Genomic DNA, 16489 nt, shown 5'->3' on the forward strand with positions numbered 1-16489 from the left:
ACGTGGTAGGAAAAGCAGCCTTAGCCGTAAGTCCTGGCCTTGGTTTTTTAGGTTTTCTTGGTTTTCATCGGTTTTGGGATGGGGGTTGCTTCTATTTGTTTGGTGTATTTTGGGTTTAGATTTTGTTTTTGTGGGTGGTTTTTGTTGGTGGTGGGTGGGTGGATTTGGATTTTGGTGTGGGGTTTTTGGGGTTTTGTTGGTTTGGTGTTTTTTTGGTTTGGCTTTTTTTTTTTTTGGAATGACATTTCGTCTTTTTTTTGGAAAGACTTTTGCAGTACCTTCAGACACTCCTGTTCTTCCTCAGTGTTTACTTCGTTAAGAAGAATGTTTGTTCTAAGAGCTGCTAAACTAACTAACCTGTTTTGTCTTTACTTAGAAGAAAAAAAGGTTTGTAAATGTACAGTGTATGTGGAAGGGAGCACAGTTGCAAATACTTGATGCAGCTCTGTGTCTGCAGAATTAGACCAAAGTTGAAAACTGACATTTGCAAATAAGGCTTTTTCTGAGATTTCAGTAAGTAAAGGATTTATTAATAAATACAGGCTTCAAAAACAGTAAGTAAAGGATTTATTAATAAATACAGGCTTCACAAACACAGTCTTGATTCAACATTTGGATTTCGAAAACCAAAGGTTCTTCCCATATGCTCTTACTGGCACCAGAAATGTTGGGAATTGTTGGGTTTTTTTTCTAAACATGGTTATAATGATGACAGATTTCAAATTGATGTGGTTTGGTATGCAGTTTATATTAGTGAAGTCCAGGAACCATTTTCAAAGCGAACACTGAATGTTATGGTTGAATTATGTAAATGTATAATACATGAGTATCTAATATATATATATCTTAGGAAATGCTATATTAGATAAATAAGTCTGTGAAGTGTTGCTCCATTTTTTAAAAAATGTTTGTTTGTTTCTACATATCTATGGTGTAAATTTAAAGGCTATTTCAGAGTTTAATTTGAAATATTACATATGCATTTAGTATGGATATGAGGGGAAAATTTAGCTTACACAGTTCTGTTGTTAATTCTGTGGCCTGAAAAAGCTTTTTTAATGTAATGATTACAGTTTAAAATCTCCTTAGGTCTTTGCTTGGATTATTCAATTAAAGAGTTTGATTCATGTACATTTCATTCCTGTGTCTTAACAGTGAAAAAGGATTTTGCTATATTATTGATTATTTCCAGCTAAAAAAAGTATATTTAATGTGTAGAAGATTTTTAGGAAAAAAAAAGAAAAAGCCATTAAATTACTCTGCTTTTTCAGATAAAACCCATAGTTATTCTCTAATTCTGTTTTTCAGTTTCCATAGCTAGACGTGTCCAAGACCCATTAGCTGAGCTAGTGAAAATTGAGCCCAAGCACATAGGAGTTGGAATGTATCAGGTAAGATAATACGCATCATTTAATCTAGGTGATCTATCATGATATAGAGCAACACCGAAATGCGGGTTTTTAATTGTCAACTCTTTACATGTCCTTTCAAAGACATTTGTAGGGTTGATAGAATGGTAGTAAATGCTTAGAAGTCATAAACTACCTCTTTTTCTAATCTCTACTTTTAATGATTGTGATTGAGACTCTGTAATGGCTGTAGCCAGATGTATAGTCTATTAAAAACAGCAAATTAGACAGGTAACCTGATCTGTAAAGCTTTCTCTTTTTTTTGTATTGTTACAGCAATGGGGTTTTAGCTCTTTGTGTAAAATACAATGAGATATTGATCCTCCATTTAGAAGCCATTAATTTGTACTCGTAGGTGCATTCCTTCTTAGAAGTTTGTAATAAAAGTATTTGTTTTGAAGTTTTTCATTTACTAAAGCTGAATTGGAAAATGTTTGACAATTCTTATTTTTATGCAGTTTTGTAGGTTATTTCTGAGAAATAAGTTTAACCTTCAAAAGTGTCTTTACGAAGTGAATGATATTGAGAAGTGGTACATAAGTTATTGTCATTTTATAGCATATTGGCATCAATTAAGGAAAGCATTTATGCATGTGCTTAAGTCCCACCAAATAGAGAGGTAAAAAAAAAAAGATAATTAAGCATGTGCTTTTCTCTATTTTTGAAACTTTAGCATGTGAATAAATTTGAAAGTCTGGAAAGAATTCAGAACAGAAAGCACAGAACAGTCTGGATCTGTGCTTTAGTGCATGACAGTTAATGGGATAGAATGCAATTAGCTTTAGTGCTACTGCTAAAAGTAGCATGACAAAGAAAGGTGCTGTGAAAAATGTCCAAGAAATGTATATCCTGTTTTGCTTTTAAAGAACTGAGGTCAACATTTTTGTTGGTTAAGGTGCTGCTCAGTACTGCTTTTGCAAGCCCTACTTGTATTGTCACAGACTATAAAATTTACTCATGTTGCTTGCTCACTGCGAAGCTTATTGGAAAAGGTAACTTTATATGATTAATCTTTCAGTATGTACTATACCACAGTTTTGGAGGAAAATGAGATTGAATGGCTGAAATACTGTAGATTTCTGTAACGCATATATCGAGATTTCACTTAAAATGTGCTTTAATGATGGCAGCTATACATCAGGAGGTGCTCATCTAGCAAAAAGAGGAGCTTCAATCTGAAGCATAGTTTGTGTTCTTGCTTGTGGAGGCCCACTGGTTTTATCTGTAACAATAGCAACAATAATGAAAAGTGATACAGTTTTGTTGTTGGTGGTGGTCCATGCTTCAAGGAAAAAAAGTATTAAAAAAAAAAAAGGTATTTCAGCACTTTGAGAAGAAGTTGGTCATTTTTTTGGTTAGAAAAGTTTTAAAAAATCAGTTCCAAAATGGAGTATTTTACTATTTGAAGTGTACTGTGAATACTGTAAGTATCAGGAATTTGTAGTGCTGTGGCTAGAAGGTATTGGTATAGATGCACACTATTTACTATGTCTCATGTGCACATTGTACAAGCATACATATAAAGTGAAAAGGCATGGAGCTGGTGGTGGTTGTGTGATTTTTTTGAGCATGACCTATTACCAGATTACTTTTGCAATGATGGTATTGCAGCAGTTTGCTACTGCCTCAATGGCTGAAGCCATCATTTACTTTGTGCTGAAACAGAGCAGGATAAGTACTGTGTTCCTGGCCCTTTCAGAGAAGCTTCTTGGTCCACTACAGGTGTGTTACAACTAAAGGCCCAACCGTGTTATTTCTTCATGTACAAACTGGTTACATGAAAAGTTTCAGAGAAATAATTCCTAAAAGCCTGGTAGAAGTAGACAAAAAATTGTTCATTCCTAGCTGTCTATACTTTTAAGTCTCATCATGGTTTGTATAAATCCTCTGAGGTAGATACACCTCCTGTCAGAATTCCTAAGTATCACCACAGAAGCTGTAAGATGCTCATTCAAAGATACAGTAAATACTGAGGTACTAGAGCCTTGTGACACTATGGTAAGCAAACCTGGACTTTTGAAAGGAAAGTCAGAAGCTCTGCTGCCCTTTGGGCGTGAGAGCTCTCTCGTGGCAGGGAAAGGGTGAGAAGGGGAATTAAGCTGTTATAACTGGTCTTTCTTCAGAGAGAACAGGCATTTGTTGGCACCTCAGAGGGCAGGCATGGAAAAAGCTGTTGTGTTGTACAGGGAGTCCCAGAGTAATAGCTGATATAATCCCTCAGATAAAAGAGTGTATCAGGTACCTACTTTTATATTGTCCAAGACAATTTTAAAGGTTTGACTATGTTTAATTTATAATCTAACATCTGGCTGTAGCTTTTATATTTATTTCTAGGATGAAATACACAAAGATCAGAAATGTAACAGGCTTTTCACAGAAGTGGTTACTTCCTTAGCCCACTGTAACTATAAACCTAGCATTTAAATATGACCTTTCCTTTCTTAAACACCCTGAAAGGGATATTTAAGAATCTGACAAATCCAGGGTTTGGCGTTCTTGTCCTGAAGGACAGCCATAGTGCTTAGCACTGCACTCAGCCTCTGCTGCTTTAGGCTGGAGCTGCGGGAGGCTGCCGGGGGCGGTGGGGGCCGTACAGAGGCCATGCAGCACAGGGAGGGTGGAGGTTTCCCTAGGGATGGTTCCATGCTGGCTGTGTGTGGATCAAGGTGCGGGCTCCCGAAGGCGTGCTCCTGCCTTTTCTGCTGTTCCTGCCCAAGCGCCCCAGTCCTCTTCTGGTGCTGGTACTGGCTGTGTGGTGTGCTGGTTGGCATAATGGGGCAGCAATGCGTAGCCTGTGGGAGGAGTGGGGCTGGGGCCACTGCTTTCACAGCCCTGAGTTCTGACTGACTTGGGACATACCAGTTTAAGATAGCCAGAGGTCCCAGACTACTCTGCTTGAAAGGCAATGGCAGAGACATTGATTTCTTTGCCTTTTCCGGGAAAATTTTCTCAGAGGTTGAAGTGAGAGGCTGGTGAAGCAGAACCTGCCTGAAGAAGGCTGTAGCTTTTGTAACGGGACTGTGGCACAGGAGCGCTGTATGTTCAGCTGAGTGACCCCTGTGCTGCTATCAGCAGTGACAGTGGCGCTGCAGGAGAGTGAAGTGGCCATGTGTTAGATCTGCTGCTCACAACACGAGCTTTCTCAGCGTCTGTGCAGGAAGGGGCTGCGTCTTCTGCGGTCGCTGCTTCCATGGGACTTTGGACCCCTCCCACCTGGTCTCTTGGTACTTCACGCGCACGCTTGTGAGAGTATTGTTGTTTTCTAGTTCTTCTAGTGCAAGTTACCCAGGCAAATCTGCTCTTTTGGATATAGATACTTGGGGTATGGAAATAGGAGTTTCCAGGTAGCAGATCTCTGTAAATTGAGTCCCATCAGCTGGGATTTGTGTTTACTTGTTTTAGATGACAAAAAAATTTGAAACTTGTACTTGACTACCTGCTTTTTTTCTCATTACAAGTTATGATTCTGAGTTTGTGCACTACCAAGAAAATCAGGTTTGTCAGAGAAAAATAAACAGGTCCTGGATCTCCTAACAGGTATTTCCTTAAACAAAGAGAAGCACAACCTGATTTATTGGGGCCTCTCTCAGACTAAATTCCAGTTGCCTAAAGGTCCTTGTCTTCCTTCATCTTTATCTCATTAGGAAAATTGTTCTTTCCTCCCAGACAGGAACCTAGCCAAAATTAATTTATCACCTTCAGGCCATATTACTATGATTTCTTCTGTAGTTGAACATGAAGATGATGCCCAGACTCTGCCTGATACAGAATACGCTTGCCTTGCCACCTCTCCTTGCCAGTTCAAAGCTAAATTCCTATCGGGGAAGAAGCAGTTAGTGGCTTAAGACATTATTTCGCTGCAAACCAAATTTTGGCTGATGAATTACCACAACAGTTGTAATGATCTTGGAAGATGTAGATAAGAGTTGAGAACAAAGCTGCTTCACAAAGATTGTGTTTAGGGAATTGAATTCCAGAGCAAAGAAGATGAATAAAAAGTTTAAAAAAGGATGCCTAAAGAAGAAAAAAAATCCTTCCTCTCGAATAGAAACCCGATTTTTCATAGGAGACTAAAACAGCACTAGCATAAACCTTGTCTATCAGTCCCCATCAAAGACAAATAGCCTCAAGTAAAGGGGGAATTAAATTAATAAAGTTCTTAAAAAGTCAAAATCTGAATTTGTATTGTAAGGCACAGAAAGGTGAAATAATGCTGAGGGACTATGCTAAGTTTGGTTGGTCTTTTGCTGTTCGTTTAATATGCAAAATTGCTGGATACTAAAACCCCAGTAACCTCTAGGGAGAGAGCTACTTGAAGCACAAACTCACTTGTAGCCTAAGAATAAAATGTGGTGTGTGTTGAAGGGTCAGAATTTTTGCTAAGTTATGTATAATATTAGAAAAAATGCACCATGTCTGATCTTGAAAAAGCAATATCCTATTTGGTTTTTATAAGTTCTAGAGTGCAAAAATCTCTTAATCATGTATTTTTGTACATGGTACCATCTTCACTGTTTAACACATTCGAAAATTAACATCCCCAAAGGATGTAACAGATAATATATGTAGTTTTGTAGCCTCTGAAGTGGTAAGATACTTGGTCCCAGATGTAGCTGGAAAATTTTGTGCCAAATAAAATTTGTAAACAGTATTCTTAAGTAGCAATTCCTTCAGGAAAAAAAATACGGTTGAGCTAATTCTTAGTTTATTTTCTAGATAATGCTGGAAGGTCCTGGTCAGTGGAGAATTTTGTAAAGCCTAATCAGCATGCCTAATAATAATTAAATTTGGAATGCATTTTATGTCCCTCTTGTCCTTTTTCCTCCTCATTTTCCTCTCGTTATTGAAATGCACCAGGTTTGCATGTGATTATTACCTGTAGGATGTTTTATTACTTCAGCTGCAATTTGATATGCCTTTTAGGCTAGGATTTTTTCCCTGAAAAGATTGGGTATGTTTTATTAAATGACAATGCAACTTTAGGGAATGCTTCTAATCAGATATGCTTCCTCCTTAATTGGACCAGGTCTGTCATAATTATGGCATTGCAGCTATAAACCACTTTAAAATCTACAGCCAGCTAGTTAATAGCGAGGCATCTCACTGAAGCCGTGTCTCAGTTCGTGTTGGGGAGGAAGGAGGTTTTTCCCTTTCTCGCAGAGGGCTGTGTAGAATGCTTTCTGTCATTGCAGGCCATCCCCGTGTGGGTCCTTCCTTCCCTGCCTCAGTGCCACACCATGCTCATGCTGATGCGGGGGAGATCTGGTGGGCGATGGTGGAAGAGTGTTACTGGCCTCTCCTGCACGTGACTGAAAGTGCATGTAGCCCTTTTAGTTTGTTGCATTCTTTAATCACTTTTTTCTCAAAAGATGTGTGTAGCATCACACCCCATCAAGCGTTTCTATACCTCCAGCAGGTACCTGTGTGACAGGATTGGTATTAGAAAGGAGTGGCGTTAAGCCAATTTTTGACAGTAAAACCATTTAAGTTTTTATTACTCTTCTGGACACCCATCATGGAAATGATTTACTTGAGGAAACTGACTGTATATTTAATGCTTAATAGTTACTAAATTTGGAGATACTTGGGAGGTGAACTATAGCAACATCTTAGAAACACAGGGATCAAAGGGACCTGAAGGGTATCTTTAAGTACAAGACTCAGATCAGATACCGTTGGGTCAGCTTGATAGCGGTGTGGGCTGAACAAGCCTATGCATTATTTCTGCTTATTGTCTTTCCTGCAAGAAAAGCTGGGTTGTCCTCTGCACTGTGGGTGCTTGTCAGCTTGTTCTTACAAAATCCTAGCAAAGATAACTTGGTAGCTTTATTTGTTAAGCTGTTCTGAGGCTTAATAAACTTTAGATACATTTCTTTACTATCTGAACCAATATTTTGGGTAAACTAAATGTTGTATTATTTCTCTAATAGTGGAAACTTGAACATTAGTGTTTAAATAGATTATAATGAAAAGAGTTGTGAAGTAGTTGTTGCAAACAAGAGTTGTCATAATCTGACCATTTGCCATCACAAAGAATCAGTGTGTGGTTTGAGAAAGTCTTTGTCTTCATTTTTTCTTAAAGTAGATACACAGTTTTTTAATGGTGAAATAGGAGACTTTTTATCCTTCTTGGTGTCTGTGAAAGATATATAAGCAAAATCAAAGTATGCTGTTGTTTAATATCATGGAGCAAAGTACTGGAGCTAGCTGACTTTTCAGTCAAAAATACGCATTTTTCACCAAGTACTTAAGAACTTTTTTTTTTTTTTTTAATTGACCCATAGGGTATATGAGTAGTTAGGTGTGTTACTTGGATAGCATAGGAGAATCGCTCATGTAGGATGTGAGAATATGACGACATACGGTGTGCAAGAGCGTCTTCTTTTAAATCTCTGAGGTGTGATTGCCAAAACCACCTCAAACTTGAGCTTGCTTTATTAAGCTTATTAAAACAAATGTATGGGGGTTTACAACTTACATTTTTCTGATAAAGAAAATGGGACGTCTTATTAGGTGAGCAGTGCTTTATATTGCATGATTCACATAGCTCCTGTGGAAACTCTCTTCAGCCGGAATGTTTGCTGGTCAGAATTGTAGGTTGCTGGTTTCAGCACCCAGTTGAACAGCCTGTCTACAAAATGCTTCAGCATTCCTTCTGTATTGCTACACTGAGTTTATGCATACAGTTAGACAGAGAAGTGAACCTCCGGTGATAAAATTGCAGGTTTGTGAGTTTGCTTATGGTTTTCTGTACTATAATTGAAATGATTGCATAAAGAGAACCTTTGCTTAAACACTAGGTGTCTGAGGATACCAATGCTCAGTTCTATATATTTCACAGTAATCAGACCACTTATTAATGAATGTATATCACTCCTTTTGGGCAGTATATGGCAGCTAGTTAATTATGGGTGTACCTTAAGTTGAAAAATCTAGTAGGAAATATGCTGGTGGACTAGAATCTGGGTGAAACTGTTAGGATATCATGAGGGAAAGCTGGCTGTTCTGATACTAAAGAAATTCCTAAACAACATGGACTAAAGGGTATGTTGCCATTACTGTAAATAAAATTTTACAATAGTAACTGGACAAATTCTGGGCTGCTTCTGTATTGCATCTTGTCTCTGAACAAATTCACTGGGACTTGAAAGACTGGAATGTATCTCAATAAAGGAAACTTCAACCCCTCCTGTGAACCTGTAGTCTCCTGCAAATACACTATTGTCACAGAATGTTTCTGCAGCATACTGCAAGGGATTGCGTGCTTTGAAATTTGTGGAGGAGAGGAGTACTCAGTTTTCAGGTGTACACAAACTTTTTGAGGGATGGGGTGTGGTGGCTTTACCTATAAAATATTGTGAAGGGCAGGCAAAAAAAATCAATGTCTTGTCAGTAGGGAGAATTTTTTCTTTTTTTTTTAAGCAGCTGAGTAGGCTGGTGAATATGTTTGTGATTAATGCAGGATTTTAAACACCCAGCAACTTACAGAATCCTAAATTGTCTTGTAGTAGTGGTGAAGGATTAGCTTTGTGAGGAAAGCAAGCAAAATTCATGTATGTTTTTTGCCCAATGTCATTTTTAGGGTAAATTATGTGCTTCTCATTTTGAAAAGTAAAGCCTTGTGAACCAAACCATCTGACATCCATGAGAGTAAAATCTTTGCAGACAGCTTTGTCAGAGAGAGGTGATCATCCCATAATGTTTTTGGACGCTTCCCCACCCCAATGAAAAAGGTGTGTAAAACTTAAGATTCCTTTCCAAGTAAGTTACACCTCTGGCAAGTTTGTGTAATTTAATCTTCAGCAGCAGTTTTACTGGCTGCCAGGGATGGTATCCTGTAACTTGGCAGTCTCTCCGATTGTGTCTACGTATTCCCTAGCTGGCAAACAAAAATCTGCTGTCCCACCAGCAAAGCACAATAAACTCTTGCTAGTCTATTATGCCCAGTTATAACAAAACAAAGGGATACAGAAAGAAGAAAAGTTATGTTCTTAATTATTTTAGCTAGTAATCTGTATATATTTACTGGCATCTCCGAGAAAACATGCCAGCTCAGTGAGGTGAGATGCTGCCACTTTAAGGAAATGAAGGAAAATATGTGCGTGTGTATTTACAAAGAGTGCAAGAGCACAGTGGTGTCACTGCATCTGCACATGTCACTCACAGAGCTGCCCATGGACTGCATCTCTTTTCACTGCTGTCACCAAAAATGCACTGTAGACAACATTTGAAAACTTGTCAGAGGTGTGCCTTTGTAAGCAACCTGAACTGCACGTAAATTTTAGATATTACTGCTAATAATCCCCCTTTTGCATTGCAGCTGTTAATTGTTAGGGAGTTTGTATCTGCATTTTGGGGTTTCATAGAGCTGCTGAGGTTTTAGCAAAAGTAGGGAAGCATCAGAAATGTTGGTGTACTCAGGTGGGATAATCAAGAAGGTGTTGATAGGAAACAGCTGCTGGACAGGTTTTTCCCTCCCTCTCAGTTTGTTTCTGATTGCTTAATTACCAGCTGTCTTGGCAGAAGTTTGTTGGGAAGTTTTTTGTTGCCATATGACAACAGCCTTGGTGCAAAGTCTCATGTGATTTGTGCTCTAATCGGATTAAAATTGCACGTGTTATTGTTCACAAAAAATAGGTATAAAGGTTGTTGACTTCCAGACTACTGCAAAAAAGGTAGACAGGAACCCCTGAGCAGAACTGCCCAGGTACGGGGTAGCCTGTTTAATATTTCAGTTTTATTTTTTCCCCGTTCCGTAAACGTACTTGGGCAGAGCTAGTTCAAACACAGGCAAGCTGAGTTATGATCCAGGCAGGCAGATTTAAACTCTTTTGAGAGACTGTTCTGATGTGGGAGCCAAGTGGCAAGAGGAGCAAAACAGGAGTTGTGAGAGGCTGAGATCCTGCAAACAGGCTGGATGAGACTTCTTGGTGCATTGGTTTGGAAACACTTGGTTGACTAAAAGGTGGAACAGAAAAGAGGATGATAAAAGTCTGTCTTTGCAAAAGTATTTTGATTGAACAGCTTCAGAAATGTGTGAGATGCTGTTGGGTTTCCTGTTTACATTTCAGGTGTTTAATAACCTGAAGGGAAAATACATAATTTTAGCATTGAAAAAAAGTTCAGTTCCTTTCACTGAGGTTTCAATTAAATTTTCATAACCTAAGTTCTTTATATTTTTTTAAACATTCATAAAAATACTACAGTAAAAAAAAAACAACAGCCAGACCACTGATGATTACTCTTGGCTTTACCTATATCCATGATGTGATATTTGTATTCACAGAACTTGCATTTCAGGCTCAAACATTCATCTTTTATGTGAAGTAATTTAATCTTTAAGATGCTATGTTATGAATTCTAGTCAGATCTTAATGTAAATATTATAATGATAAAATTGATTAAACTATGACCATAGTAAAAGCATCTTTTTAGTGTGCAAAGTCAGGTAAAAGTGACAGTGGGGATGTGAATCACTTGCTTTGAATGTGTGTGTGGGGTCAATTTAAACATCATGAATGTAAATATTCATTATTTACATTAGTTAGTGGAATTCCGTAGTCACTGCTTGCTGTGCAGCGGTCATCTGTTGCATCTGTTGTTTTGGTTTCATGAATTAACAGTATATTCATTTGACTCATAAGGAAAAATACTAGTATTATCGTACTTTTGAGTGATTCCATGTGAGTTCATAGCACAGCAGCTGTTGACTTGATACCCAAAAATCTGGAATCAGCAATAAATTTGTATTCCCCTTCAGTAGGAGACCATAAGTGGCAATTTAAATTCTTACGATATTTTAAACACATAAATGGTTTCTTAGTAGGTATGGTTCTAGTGGTAGATCTTATCTAAAAATAAGAACTTGGTATGTTTTACACTGAAATACATAAAATAATTGGTTTTACTTTGAACAAATATAAAATTATGGAATGCTCCAAGAACTCATTCATAGGTTCACTTGAGCTATGATTTTATTTTTCTCATTAGCTGTTTACTATAAAGTGTAAGTAACTGATAAAAATCAGACATTTTATGGTAAAGTTGTGATGCACTGTTAGTGCACATATTTGTTTAAATATTGGATCTGTATTCAAATTTTTCCTGTATTCCTTAAAGTGAGATGAACTTTAATTAACATAGGATGAATTTAAGTTAGTGGTGGTGTTCCTCATAGTACTTTTGTGGCAGTTATAAGACAACATAACATGCAGGATTTCTCTGATGTTTTGTAATTTGTTGCTTTTTAGATTTTTATCTTGCTAATAACACTTTTCCTAACAAACAGTTTTGAAAAAATCATTTTAGAAACTAAAATCATGTCTCACTAGACAGTGATTAATATCTGTGACCTTTATTTTTGTATCAGGAACATAAATATACACTTTTTTCTGTGTCAGTCATTGTCTAAGATTTCATCTTTGTTCTGCTTTGCATTACATACCATGAATTATATGAAATTAATTTAATCGCTACTCCAAACAGAAATTAAATGTGCCCTAATCCAGAGTTACGTTGTTTGCTTTTACAACTGTAAGTCATAAGTAATTAATTTTCCTTGGAAAATTAATTCACTTACCATTCCCAGTAGCATCATATGTTGACACAGGGTTATAGATAGTTTAATATTTTTGTTCAGCATGTTGGCCTCAACTTTGGAAGACCTTAAAGCAAAACAAATTCAAATTTACTCAACTGTATATAATTTAGGGTTATTTAAAGTGAATGTTGTCTTTATTGCTGTCAACCAGCTGACGATGATAGTTCTAAAATTATATTCAGTCTTCCAGAAAACTAAAGTCTATGGACAGATGTGACTTATTTCTTTTAAAAAAAAAAAAAAAAATTTGTTTCACATCTTCGCATCAGACATTTGGACAACATGGCCACTGGAACACCATCAGTAGTTGAAAAGTCCTTGGAGAACAGAACGATATATTACAAAGCCTTGGGCTAGAGGCAAGTTTTTTTCAACACACCTTATGTTGCTTGAGACGCCGGTAGGTGATTCATTATTCCTTTTGCACTCAGAAATTTCTAAGTTGACTTAATCTGGAGCATTGTTTTGTTTCCTGCACTGTTGTGTGCAGAAGGGCAGCGCGGACCCTGGTGTGGGTGGCCCTGCTGGCCGCAGCTGACTGTCCTTCGGAGATGGCATGAGCAGTGTGGGCCTTCAGCCTTCCGGAGGCAGAGAGGCAGCTTTTAAGTCTAATCTTTCATTCAAGTTAAGCCTGGAGGACCCTTTTTTTTTTTTTTTTTTTTTCTTTCCCCTCTGCGCAGCTCCATAAAACATGGTGTTTATTACTTTGGTTTATTTTTATTTATTTAAGTCTCCCAGCTGAAACGCCAGTGATGGCAGTGTTGCAGTTCAAACAAGCAAGGCTTATTTTATAAATGTCCCTTTGTGGGTTGGTGGCTGCATTTTTGCCTGAATGCAGGGGGTCGGTATCAGTGACGTTTAATTTAGAATTTTGGGGATGGAAAATAGAAATTGACATTTAATTCCAGTGTAAAGTTACTGCTAGATCAGGCATAAAAATATTATTGCATTAGCAATCACAGGAAGAAAATAAACTGAGTGCATTGACAATATACAGTCACATGGCAGACTTGTGTAAAATAGAGCAGATGTAAGAAAATACTTTTTCAGATGCTTTTTTCACCACAACACATTTTTATCAAGTAGAGAGGGTGCAGAAGAGTATTCTACTAACAGAATTAGGTCCCACTAATAGTGCCAGCAAAGGTAAAATTCACCTGTACATAGCAAAATTGTGTATAAATATTATCACGCATCTCTTATACAATCTCTTACAGATACCTGCATGTATATGCAACATCTGTGAATGTGTTGAGAGATCTCCATTAAATTTGTATCTGTTACTTTCAAATTCAAATATTTTGAGTTTCCTGATTCTGTGTAAGATGCTTAATGCCACTGTGTGTATCTGTTAATGTTAACAGGTCTCATTGGGTGTTGCTAGCTGTTTCATTATTATGGCTCAATTACTTTCAAAAGACTTCACCATGATATTTAAAAGTACAAAATCTTCTGCAAAGAAAATCAGTCTGGTGATCTGAGTTTCGCCACGTACTCTCTGGCAGCCACGTACGTTACTGAAGGTGCAGCTACCTACCGCCTGTCTTCCTTACCTGGGCTGTCAGACTTAGCAAAGTGCAACTGGTACTGAGCCTGCAGAAGTTGTTAATTTCCTCATTTTCATCTACTCTGTGATACAACATACCTTCCGTCTCAGGAAAATGAGGAGGAGGCACCAGGTCTATCCCTGTGTTATTCTTTCTTAGGGGAGCTTGTGCCGATTATGCATACAAGCAGCAGGCTCCGGACACCCTGCCCTAGTGTGTCAGCATTCTCATAACAGTTAACCTTCTGTGGTACTGTTATCTATGTAATGTATGTAAATGTATAAAAATTTTGGGAGCCAACCAAAAGCTGTTGCTGTTCATACAGATTTCTTGGCAGTGGGAGTTTGTGTTTCTTTTGGGAATATTCCCATTTATTTTATAGTGACACTGTCTAAATTTGCAAGAAAAGTGAAGTTAAAATAATTACTGTTGAAAAAAAAAATCTACAAAAATTCTTTCTTCAGGCAAAATTTATATTTTTGTGCTCCACTGTAGTTTTGGATTAGATAATTCAGAGTTGGCACTAATTCTGAAAAAAAACATTGAGCTATGAAGTACAATAGCAAAAAGCCCAAGAAGCATGAGTGAATGTGTACAGTGTCTCCTAATGTAAGTGCCTGGCTCTTTGGAGGCCACCAAGAAGTCTACAGTGATTGACGTGCATTCTGGCAAAGCTTTTTTTCTTTTTCTTTTTTCTTTTTTTTCTTTCTTTTTTTTCCTTTCTTTTTTTCTTTTCTTTTTTTTTTCTTTTTTTTTTTTTATCCCCTGCAACAGTGTTGAAGTCAGTCAAAGTGTATAGACAAAGCTGAGTGAATACCAGTTTCCCCAGTACAGGGGCTATTTTTTCAGGAAGTCTAACTCAAACCAGATGTTATGCTTAGACCTAGAGTTTGTTGCTGCCAAGCATCTCATCAGAGGTCAGAGTTCTGGGCTCAGGGCCCTGCTAGAATTCTTTCACAAATTGCTATTCGGTGAGGTTTTAATCCTAATGGAAAGAATAATGTGCTTGTAAAATCTGCAGTTATTACAAACACAGTATACATATTGTGGACTTCAAATGACTACATATTTCATTCCCATAAACAGGGAATGCAGATGAATGCAGTGTGTAATAGTTTTAGACATTCAAACTTAAACCAACTATATAGTTTATACTACTGTTAACCATTTGCATTCTTAACACTCCTGTAAAATGAATAGTAATTTTGACTAACAATTGGCAGCTCGAAACAAAACAAAATGAAAAAATCTCCAGCACATTTGGACTTGTAAGCTGTTTCCTGAAGTAAATAGGAAACCTTATGCTTTTGAGAATGTTCAGAAAACACTTTGCTAAGGCACTAGGTTTGGCACGGTTTGTTTCTTTCCTTCTTTTCTGTCTTCTGTCTCAGTTTTTAAATAGTTTGGTAGCAACATTTTATGGTCAAGTTAATCTTACTTCAACTGTTGCTTCGTACAGCTAATTATTCATCCCCAAAACCTCAGAGTAGGCTGTATATATCCCAGCTTACTTAAAAACAAATGTTGGTGATACAAAGTTATAAGAACAAGGACTAGTGATGAAAAATCTCACTATATTTTTGTCGTCTTGTTGGAATCATTAGTGATCAATTTGTGCTGTGATTCTGCTGAAGAGAAGTTTAGGTGTAAAAAAACCTCAGGTAACTTTGGTAGTGTGCTGCAGCCTGCAGGTAGAGAAATGCAGCTTGATAAAATATTAAGATTTTGGATATCAGAAATGTATGCTATAGAAAACAGCGCTATGGTGTGAAACTGGATGATGTAACTGATATCTCACTACAGTGAGGCTGTAGTGATGAGTTGTTTGAGTTTTATGTTGGGTATCATCTTAGTTTTCAACGAACGCTGCTGAAGAATCATATCTGTATTTTGATAACTTCAAACTTTTAAGTCTTGAATATGTTCAGTTATATTAAATATAACTCTGCTATTTTATCTCATTCTAATTTATGAATTTTATGTAAGTTATAAACATATTTTCATTTTGGTGAAAAGTGTAACAAGAAAAAGATGGTGTCGTTCAAAAGAGTTAATGGTATCCCATTCGCACGATCATCTTAGCAATAGTCATGCTGGAAAGGAGATAAATAAGTATAAGGCAGTATGTCTACATTAATACTGTAAACTTAGAGACATGCTGAGGTGTTCATCTACTATGCAATCTATTCTTTTTTTATTACTTGTTTATAATGAGAAAACTGCATAGTGAATGTTGATGCTACAGTACAGTTGTTACCTTTTGGGGCAGCAATTTTTTCGGTACTGGTATAACTCTTCAGTAAGCATCTGTATTGGCTAGATTTGTTTCACAGCCCTGAATATAGAGATTTGTGAAATAAATCACTGCTACATCAGTCCAGTTATTGAATAGAAGTTGATGAAGCTGGTATTTGAATAGCAAACTCATTTTCAGAGATAGTACACATTTTTCAAAGAATAGAAAAAATAGCTTTGTTCATGCTGTATCCTTTAGAAAGGAAAACATGTCCAAAGCGATATTGGTAAGCTTTTCCATTATAGTCTACACTTGCAGAAATAATATTTTTCCCTTGGTTTATTGAGTAAATGTGATGTATGTTTGGATGTACAGAACTGAATGAGAAAACTTGAGTTCTTTCAGTGAGCAGTTTATAAATTTTAACTTTGTTTTGTTAGAATCTGTTTTTTTATTAACTGAGACTATTTCTTCTGTTTAATAAACACCTAAACCCCCATAAAGACATAGTACTTTTATTGCAAGTCAGATAATCTTGGTGCAAGCTGCTGCTTGAAGGTGAGAAAGCGAATATTAAACATGGATTGAAATTAATACGTACAACCTAATCATTCAGATGCAATAAGAAAAAGTGGAGACAAACTGCAATCTTATAAGAGAAGCTTTTTCATATTAATGAGTTTCCATTTGCCAATAA

The 16489-nt window shown here is 37.0% G+C and overlaps 1 protein-coding gene across 4 annotated transcripts in view; it reads left to right on the forward strand.

Annotated features, from left to right (window-relative positions):
* The window catches only part of SRBD1 (S1 RNA binding domain 1), a 128896-nt gene that overhangs the window by 75911 nt on the left and 36496 nt on the right, over positions 1-16489 (forward strand). For all 4 annotated transcript variants that reach the window (XM_040611970.1, XM_040611973.1, XM_040611972.1 and 1 more), the window contains one exon: positions 1309-1391. In XM_040611970.1, coding sequence (XP_040467904.1) covers positions 1309-1391 — 83 coding nt within the window. The remainder of the gene's footprint in view (positions 1-1308; positions 1392-16489) is intronic.

The sequence above is a fragment of the Falco naumanni genome, chromosome 12 (genome assembly GCF_017639655.2).
Source record: "Falco naumanni isolate bFalNau1 chromosome 12, bFalNau1.pat, whole genome shotgun sequence".
Lineage (NCBI taxonomy): Eukaryota > Metazoa > Chordata > Aves > Falconiformes > Falconidae > Falco > Falco naumanni.